Source organism: Rutidosis leptorrhynchoides, chromosome 7 (assembly GCF_046630445.1).
Source record: "Rutidosis leptorrhynchoides isolate AG116_Rl617_1_P2 chromosome 7, CSIRO_AGI_Rlap_v1, whole genome shotgun sequence".
NCBI classification, from domain to species: Eukaryota; Viridiplantae; Streptophyta; class Magnoliopsida; order Asterales; family Asteraceae; genus Rutidosis; species Rutidosis leptorrhynchoides.
The window spans coordinates 182,574,314-182,583,984 of record NC_092339.1 but is presented as its reverse complement, the minus strand read 5'-3'; the positions used below and the strand labels follow the sequence as shown (position 1 = coordinate 182,583,984).

General features: G+C 35.2%; 1 protein-coding gene across 1 annotated transcript; it reads right to left on the bottom strand.

Annotated features, from left to right (window-relative positions):
- Nucleotides 1-3,871: 3,871 nt before the first annotated feature.
- On the bottom strand, nucleotides 3,872-8,970 carry LOC139856883 (ubiquitin domain-containing protein DSK2a-like). Its single transcript, XM_071845601.1, has 8 exons — nucleotides 8,569-8,970; nucleotides 6,861-7,607; nucleotides 6,024-6,199; nucleotides 5,702-5,815; nucleotides 5,350-5,405; nucleotides 5,246-5,274; nucleotides 5,070-5,159; nucleotides 3,872-4,178 (listed from the first exon to the last, which is right to left on the bottom strand). The coding sequence occupies exons 1-8, from the start codon at nucleotides 8,801-8,803 to the stop codon at nucleotides 4,030-4,032; spliced, it is 1,596 nt and encodes a 531-aa protein (XP_071701702.1). The 5' UTR covers nucleotides 8,804-8,970; the 3' UTR covers nucleotides 3,872-4,029.
- Nucleotides 8,971-9,671: the final 701 nt, after the last annotated feature.

Genomic DNA, 9,671 nt, shown 5'->3' with positions numbered 1-9,671 from the left:
GTTCCAAGACGATGACGGGTGACCATCGGATGAGTAGAAGTAGCAGTTGGGGGAGCATGAGTAGGAGATGGTGCAATTACTGGGGGAGGAAAAGGAGGAGGAGGAGGGGGAGGAGGAGGAGGAGAAGGAGGAGGTTGAGGTGTGGGTGTGGGAGTGACAGGAGAAGTAGTATCATCTAGGTTGCGAGATAATAGTTTAGGTGGTGGGTCAAGAAATGTATAGGAGGGAGGTTGGGTGAGAGTCATGGAGCCGTACGGAAAAGATGTTTCGTCAAAAGTGACGTGGAGAGAAAGAATGATCTTGTTAGTGGAAAGATCAAGACAGTGGTACCCGCGATGGTTAGAAGGATACCCGAGAAAGATGCAAGGGGTCGAACGAGGGGCGAGTTTGTTGGTGGTGTTGAGGTGCGGATAACATAGACAGCCGAATACCCGGAGAGTAGAGTAGTTAGGTTTGTATTTGTGAAGGCGAGTGTGAGGGATTTCGTTATTGATGTCAGACGAGGGTAAAAGATTTAGGAGATAGGTGGCCATGTGAAGGGATTCAACCCAGAAAGTGGGTAGGAGATGCGCTTGGAATAGTAATGTGCGAATGAGGTTATTTATGGTACGGATCATGCGTTCGGATTTCCCATTTTGTTGGGAAGTTTGGGGACATGATAAGCGAATTTGGATGCCAATAGACAGGAATAACTGATGGAGTAGAGTATTATCAAATTCACCACCGAGGTCGCATTGTAAAGCTTTAATTTCGCAATTAAATTGTGTTTTTACATAAGCACGAAATTGAAAAAATTTATTAAATGTATTAGATTTGTTACGTAAGGGATAAACCCACAAATAATGAGAATAATGATCCAAGAAGATAACATAATATTTGAAACCACTAAGGCTCGGAATTGGAGAAGTCCACAAATCCGAGTGAACAATGTCAAATGTGTAACTAACATTAGAACTAGAAACGGAAAATGGAAGTCTCAAATATTTGCCAAGCTGACATGCATGACAAAGCGTCGGAGACTTCGTTTTACTACAAGCTATTGAATAATTAGAGACAAGATGACGGAAAGTATCATTGTTGGGATGTCCAAGGCGTTGATGCCATGTAATTGGAGTTGCGAGAAGAGCTTGATGGATGGGTTGCGGAGCTGGAGTCGTGAAGGGGTAGAGATCTCCGGTACTATCACATCGGAGTAGGAGGCGGCGAGTCAAATAATCTTTAACAGAAAAATCAAACTCGTCAAAATTAACAGAAACCTTATTATCACGGGTAAATTGGGGAACAGAAATGAGGTTTTTGACAATATTTGGAGTAACAAGGATATTATTAAGGTGAAGGGGTCGATGAATAGTAGACAACACACTATGACCAGTGTTGGTAACCGGGATAGAACTCCCGTCACCAACAACAACGGAAGGATATAAGCGATGATTAAATACGGTACCAAGATTATTAATGCTGGAGGTAAGATGAGAAGACGCACCTGTATCCATATTCCAACTAATCTTGGAGGGTAGTAGGCTGTTGGCAGGTGTACGCCTGTTTAGGCCCATTGATTTGTTGTTGGCAATTGGACTGAAGTGTCAGTTGTCCAAAAAATAATGGTTGTTGAGCTTGCATATTGGGCTGAACATTAAACTGTTGTTGCGGCCCAATTATAGTGGAGGGATTGGGCTTGTGATTTGGGTAACAAATACGTTGGTTGTTTTGATATTGTTGAGCCAATGCATATTGATTTATTAGGTTTTGTTGAGCATCTATAAGCTGTAAAAGGTGTGTCTGTGAGGAGTTCACCATGATAATACTTGATGCTTGACGTGATCCACTGATCCCTTATTTTTTTTTTCTTTCAAAGACTGACTTGATAAATTGTCTGATTGCGGCCCACCAGAAAAAGAAAATAAACCCACGTATAGCTTTGTTGGTGATTTAAGACAATTTCTTCACAAAATTAAGTACTAATTTATTGAAGATGTGGAGTGTGGTAAAGACAAGCGAATAAAAAAAAATTGCAATCACTTACCTAATTGATAGTCATGTGGTGTTTTCAATAAAAAACTAAAAAGTACTCGTATGTGATAAGAAGATGTCGGTTGGTAAAAGGTAAGTTGCACTCACCAATAAGAAAAGAAAATATGGTAGGATACATACGACGGCTCCTTTCCGGCTACTGATACCATATTGAACACTTAAGTGATACGGAATATTTTATATTGATTGAATGCCTTACAATTGAAGAATGACCACAATATATAGCCATCTAAATAATAACCCTAATGGACTAATAATGAGCCCTTATAAAACATGGGCTAATAACATTAATATAAAACATATGCAACATATCAGTCTAACACATCACTCAACATAGGAATCTGAGCATCCACATCTTTAAAGCCTGTGCTCAACGGAGCACCATGAGACAAAACAACATTACTAGTACCCACTAGTATCTCAATCAAAAGGTCCTCTTCAGAAAGTGAACCAAACGTCAACCCAGAGCCAGAGATATTAGAAGGCGGAACAATAGACGCAACGACCCGTGAAGTAACAACAGACTCAACACCTTCAAAAGGAGTTGAAGCCGCACTCTTAACAAAAACATAGTGATCATCATATACAGAAGAAGATGGCTCGTTAACCTAACATTCGCAATCACCTCAACTTGTCGATTGAAAGGCTCATCTATACCCGAGTAATCCGAAAGCACAAAACGGTTGGTAGAAACCATAAGTTAATGATAAAAAAAGAATGAAAATATGGTTGTTTGATTCATAAGTTAAAGATTTTAAAATAATCATGGGGCTTAGTTCGATAATGTACAGAACTTTACACATTTTACGTTGTATGCGTCGAAACCATCCAACATATATACTTACATTCTGCTTGTTTAATTTATTTAAAAAGTGATGGTATATTACTTTTTATTTATCATAAATGAGTCAACAAGATTGTATTTAGAGAGTGTATATATTCCCCCAACTCTCGGATATACAAGATAAATGCAATGTTATAAGATCGCCTATTGTATATTTGTTGCATGTTGACATGTTGTTTGTAAGCCTGCGTTTGATTCCGATTTTATGACTAATAGTACAATGAATAATAATGAATTTATTTTATCACGTCATATATGGTTGTTTTCTTTTCTTTTTTTAACATTCAGAGTTTCAGACGCTAACACATTAAGCATTACATTACACATATACAACAAACATTAATATATCAATAATAAATTATTCAGAATAGAGACGACGTATTTATTTATTATTTGAACATAATAAGAAAAAAAATAGAGAGCATAAGTTAAATGACAACTTTAAAAGTTGAATACATACTAGTATACTACACACTCAAACTATAAACCTTAAGTTTAAAATGAGGATGAAGTCATTATTCTATACCACCACAGTAAAATAAAAGAAAACTATAACAAGCAAAATGATTTAGTAGAATTAGCATTGACAATTTAAGACCAAAAAAAGAGTAGATATATAGTTTTACAAAAAAAAAGGAGGAACTCTATCAAATGTGCTTGGGTTGAATTTGAAGTACCAAGAAAGCATGTTCTTTGAACCATTACCGCACCAATTGATCACGTCATGTGTTCATATCACATTATTAAGCAAAATTTGATTGATACTGAATCAATCTTGACTATTTATTAGTAGATATTCATGAGCAAGTGGACAAAATTTCAAACACACAGCTTAAAGCTTGAAGGCAGATACATTTAGAGAAAGATATCATATTAATAGATGCATACATAAGCGATCTTTCAACGAACACCTCAAAACAGCGATGAACTATCAAATCAGTTTGTACAGTAAACAAGAAAAGGTTTTGTTTAAGGGAAGTCGTTTTTCCACCGGCGAAAGAAAAGTTATAATAATATTTCCATTATTATTCACACACACACACCTCCCTTTAACGAAAATCCATATTCCTTCTCCCTTTGGCTACAAAGAATACTTAAAAACCGAATCGTGTTACAAGCCCAGATGTCTCCAGATAAAACAAAACACCACCACATTACGGACCAAAGTTTCCCAAAAGTCTCTCCACAGCAGCATTAACATTACCCCGAGTAGCACGTAACGCCCTGATATTCTCTTGGGTATCAAAGAACCCCATCTCTTGGAGCTGTGATAATTGAGTTGCATAAAGTTCTTCTGGGGGCACTGCATGAAGAAAACAATAATCATTGTAACAAAAGCGCTAGGGCCGCAGTGATGGAATACGTAACATTTTGATATAGAAGCTAAGAATCAAGGTTGCAAAAATCGCTACTCGGGGAGTAATCGGTTATTAGGAAGTACTCGGCAACTCGGGAGTACTCAGATGTTGACAAAGTTTGACTTTGATTTTTCGAGAAAATCCGAGTTTTGACTAAAATTTCGAGTAATCCCGAGTTTTGGCCAAGTTTGACTGGGTTTTTGCCAAGTAATTCCAAGTTCTGCAAAAGGATAATACCAATTATATAAGCTAAGACTAAGGCTACAACACATTTTGATGTGATCCCATCAATGAATTACAGTTCAATTAAGATGATTAAGTTGTCCAGAATGTGAAAATTGGCTGTGCAGATTAAAAAATGGTTCTTTTTTTTTTTTTTAATTGTTTCTACCATCATAAGATAAAGATAAAGATATAACGTTCTTTAGTAGTATTGGACTTTTTCATATATGACCTCTGTATATTTATTAGACATAGCCGAAAATCTATAGTGCAGACAAGTATTATACACAAAGGATACCGTGAGGTTCTTCTCAAAGGGGCATATAATATAATAAGTATAGTGAAAAGGCTATGAAAATACAGGAAGGGCAACTGAAGTAAAACTAAAAAGTAACAAAAATAGATTTCCCAGTGCCTACGTCCTAACAACTTCCAGCTTTACGAGAAAATAGAAGACCCGTTTATAAGGAGTAGACGATTAAATTAAGTTAAAAAATCATTCAACAGGCAACTTATTTAACCATTATATAATCGTTGTTTTTTGTTTTTTATTCTTTTGCAGCTCCTATGAAGATGATTTCTAACCCCAAAATAATCATAGAGTAAAGTATTACCATCAGGCACATTTGAAGCAGACATGCCACCAGCTCCAAGTCCACCAAACATATTCATTAGCATATCCAAACCCATATTGTTTTGCATTCCTTAAGTTTGCAAACACAAAACAATATCAATATGACATGATATGATCAGAACGTTGATAACATACGACAAATGACCAGGTTTGTACCTGTATTAGCACCGGTCTGGGTAGGATCCCTGAAACAGATATGTAATGGTTTAAGCTAGTTAAACAAGCAAATTCATAACTTAATTCATATTTTTTCAACTTACAAAGGTGATTGCTGCTGGTTAAGCTGAGGTAGAAGTTGCTGTAGGGACATCATTTGCTGTGGAAAATATAAATTACACGAACAAAAATTGGTAAGATCCAACATTACCCAAGTATACTAAAAGATACCCCCAATGAGTGTCGTTTTGCACACTCAAAACAATAGGGTGGTCGGTGTCTACATTAAGCCATCTCTGACGTCATGCTGACGTAAGCATGATTCAATTACTTTTTTGTAAGTTTAAGCTGTAGATGCGAAGCCGTTATCCACAGCAACATGCAGATCTTTTTTCCCTCGTTATATATAAATACATATAATAATATATAATATTGTTCCCTAAGTTGTATGTATACCTGCATCATTTGAGGAGAAGCCAACTGTCGAAGAATTTCTGGATTTTGCATCATTTCTCTAAGCTGAGGATTAGCATCAAACATACTGCGAAGTTGAGGGTTTTGGTTCACGATCTACACTTGCATACATGGAGGTATTAACGTTTACTATTTTTAAACTAGAATGTAACGTTTAATGTATAGAATATGTATATAGCGGTGAATATTAGTGGTTAAAAATTTAAACTTCATGCATTAAGATATGTTTCAAACGGTGGCGATTATCATAAGTGGCTGGAAGTAGTTACGACATTTCTAACATAGCATAGCCTGTTTAGCATACCTGATCCATATACTGTGGATTAGAAAGCAAGGTTTGCATCATCTGCGACACAGCTGGGTTTTGCATAAGCTGACTCATGTCTGGCATGCTACCTGGGCGGTCTAACCCCGGTAGACCAAGACCACCTAGCCCGGACACATTTGGTGCTCTGGTACCAGCATTTGGTTGGGCACCACCTTATAAATTGCACCATAAGAAAAATCAGCACACTAAGGCTATAATAATATATATAAAAATAATAATAGGGACTCTTCAGTTTGCATAATGTTTTTAAAGAGAGAGTCCGTCAAAAAAGGCCTGAAGTAATTGAGAACAGTAATGACTTTAGTTGACAAGAAAATGGAAAGGAATTCAATATCGTTCCTATTATATACTGTATATTTGTAATCTGTAATACAATCAGGAATGTAATAAAAAATAACATAATTACACTATATTGAACACTTCTTTAACTCTTACTTGTTTTTCATAAGAAAATGTACACAAAAACCTACATTGTACTGGATACATAATATGGAATAAAGCCTCAAGTTATTATCAACAGTATTTCAATTATAAGTAAACAGAACCAAAAAAATAAATTTGAAAACAAAGTGCATAGCAGAAAAGAAATGATTCGAAAAATACAAATTAAAAAAAAAAAAAAAAAAGAAAAAGAAAAAGTAACGTATAAATTCCAATGGGTTGGACAAGCATGATTAATAAAATCCTTTAATTGATTGAAGTTGTGGTTTTTTGAGATTTGATTAAATCCAATTTTGTAAATATACATCCAATCAGACCATGTGATAATATATTTAATTCCAGTCGCACGAAAAAAAGGACTAGATTTATTACCTGTAGTACCACCCCAAGGGTTGGGAAGTGGGTTAGAATTAGGAGCTGCAGACACCGGAGTTGTTTCTGTGCCTGTTGCTGCTGTAGGATTGTTAGCAACAGCACCCTGGTTCCCGAGTAAAGCAGCAAACGGGTTAGCTCCGGACTCATTTGGATTATTTCCACCTGCTGTTGTTGCATTAAGAAACGGTTCTTGAACATTTTCATACATACGTCTAAGCATATTGAAACCCTCAGGAGACGATTCAATATTACTCATTGCCCGGTCAGTATTACGCATCATCTCACGCATAAGCTCGGGGTTTCGGGCTGCTTCAAGTGTTTGCCTAAGAATTGCAGGATCATTAAAAATATGAGCAAGCTCGGGATTACGATCAATGATATCACGCATCTGAGGGTTGTTCATGATCATTCCACGCATGATTTCTGGGTTATTTAATATGTTTTGAATTGCTGGCATGTTCATCATGTCTCTCATCATATTCGGATTCTGAGTTAGTTGCTGCTGGACTTGCTCAAATTCAGGTAGTCCAGATCCAAACGAGCCCCCAAGTCCACCCAAACCAAGTCCGGGAAATAAGGGTGCACCGGCCCCAGCACCAGCACCACCTAACCCTAGTCCTTCATTTGAACCAACACCTTGAGAACCAACTGAGGGAGCATTAGTATTAACAGAAGCAGGTGCACTGGTAGTTGGTGGAGGAGCAGAACCACGCACCATATGAATTGTATGATCAGCTTGAAGGCCTACAGCACATTAAAGTATTTAGCCAACATGCAAAATAGAATAATATGAAAACCTCCCCTATCGGGAGGTGATCCTCACACACCACTATTGATTCAAGTACACTTTTGTCTTATAAACTCACAATTATACCCCTAAATTAATCTAGGGAGTTGAACTTATATTATTATTATTCTAACTACAATTAAGGGTATAATAGGTAATTAGGTGTACATGGATCAAAAAATGGTGTGTGAGGATCACCTCCCTATCCGATATGGAATACATTTTAAAACCACTTATAGAAAAACTATCTTCATAAAATCAATAGCATTCCTTTTGGATAATTAGAATTTAAGTAGGTAAACTAGACATATTAGATCTAAATGTACTTCAGATAAAACTTTAACTCGTATAATGCTTTTTACTCTTAAAACCTTAAGACTTTAATATTTACATATAACCAGATTCGATAATCTACTCGAATCACATAAATATATAGCATTAATCATATAATCATTAAGCTGGAAAACTGAAAAACCAGATGAGTGGAACCAAAATACATGTTACTGCCAGTGGCAGAACATAGGGTATTATAAAGTGGGTATCCGCCCCACCTGGATTTAACGGGAAAAAATTTTTACACTGAAACAACAAAAATTTTACAAAAAAATAAGTTTTTTTTTTCGAGTTCAAGTTCGGCCACTGGTTACTGTCAAATGTTATTTTCTCTACTCCTTACTTGCTCAGAAAGCAATGTTCACTGGAGGCTAGTATCTATATCTATACGATTAAGAAGATTATATTGTTAGGGCTAAATACTATCTCTATTGTGATTATACTATACATTATCTAATTAGCAATGCATAACTAAACTAACAACACATTATAATTTAAATTCAGGCAGAAAATAATAACAATTATTATCGCAGTAACAATCAACAAATAATAAAAGGAATATATACATATAAATTGATTGATTACCATAACTATCTAGGGTTTGATCATCTTTTAAGATTCTTCCTTTATAAATCAAGCGCTGTTGATTAGCAGGAACATCGCAGTTTTGTGCAATAAGATCTTTAAAAGAAACGACGGTTGATTGGAGAGTGGATCGGACGGAAAACTTATTTCCGTTAGAGCAACGGATGTTGAGGGCGATCTCTGTCGTATTACCACCGTTAACGGCCGTTTGAGTGGACTCACCTTCGACACCCATATATAAATATAAATATAAATATAAATATATATAATATATATGCTCAATCAATTATCAATTATTAACATATATAAATTAATAAATAAACCAGGACTGTAAAGAAAAGGTTTTAGGATTCGGGATGATGATGAAGATGATATACACGGAGTGTTGTCGAATTGGAAGATAATAAATGTAATTGATTAAATTAAATTTATTTTAAATTAAATTAAATTAAAATTAAAATTAAAATCAAAAGAGAAAGAGAAAATAAAAAATAAGTCAAAATGGATGAGCTCACATTCTATGAAAATTTTATTTATTATATTTAATATTTAATGATTATTTATAATTTAATATTTAATATTTATATTTATTTATATTGTTAAATTTTTTTTATATTTTTTATCTTTTATATATTCCTATATTTTATATTTTATATTTTATAATTTACATTTATATTTATATAATTTACATTTACATTTATATTTATATTTATCTATGATCAAGCATCATTCCGTCAACCGTTAATAGTATGGTTTCCGTTAATAGTCTTAAGCGCGAGTGTGTACTTGGGGTGAGATGTTGACGTTGAGTTGTTCGCTCTTCGGTCCGGATATCATGAATTGCCCAGTTGTAGATGAAGATCTCGAAAGAGTGGCGCACAAACGATCTTGATGTGTTCGACTCGGGTATGGACCGGATGACTGAGTTGATAAGTGGGTTGTAAGAGAATAGAGAAAGTATCAAATCTTATTTATTGTGATGTGACTTATCATCTTGTGCCAATAAAAAGTTATGTTGTGCAGATCGTGGTAAAAACAGATTGTGCCAAAAAAACAAGCTGATTGTGCCAATAAACAAGACAAGAACTTTGTACCAATAACTT

Bases quoted from the DNA above. Each gene is read 5' to 3' on its own strand.
- LOC139856883 (XM_071845601.1), bottom strand. From the start codon at position 8,803: ATGGGTGTCGAAGGTGAGTCCACTCAAACGGCCGTTAACGGTGGTAAT. The intron at 7,608-8,568 runs GTAATCAATCAA...AATGTGCTGTAG, and splicing joins TCAAACCCTAGATAGTTATG to GCCTTCAAGCTGATCATACA. The intron at 4,179-5,069 runs GTAATACTTTAC...TTCTTCATGCAG, and splicing joins TGCTTCAAATGTGCCTGATG to TGCCCCCAGAAGAACTTTAT.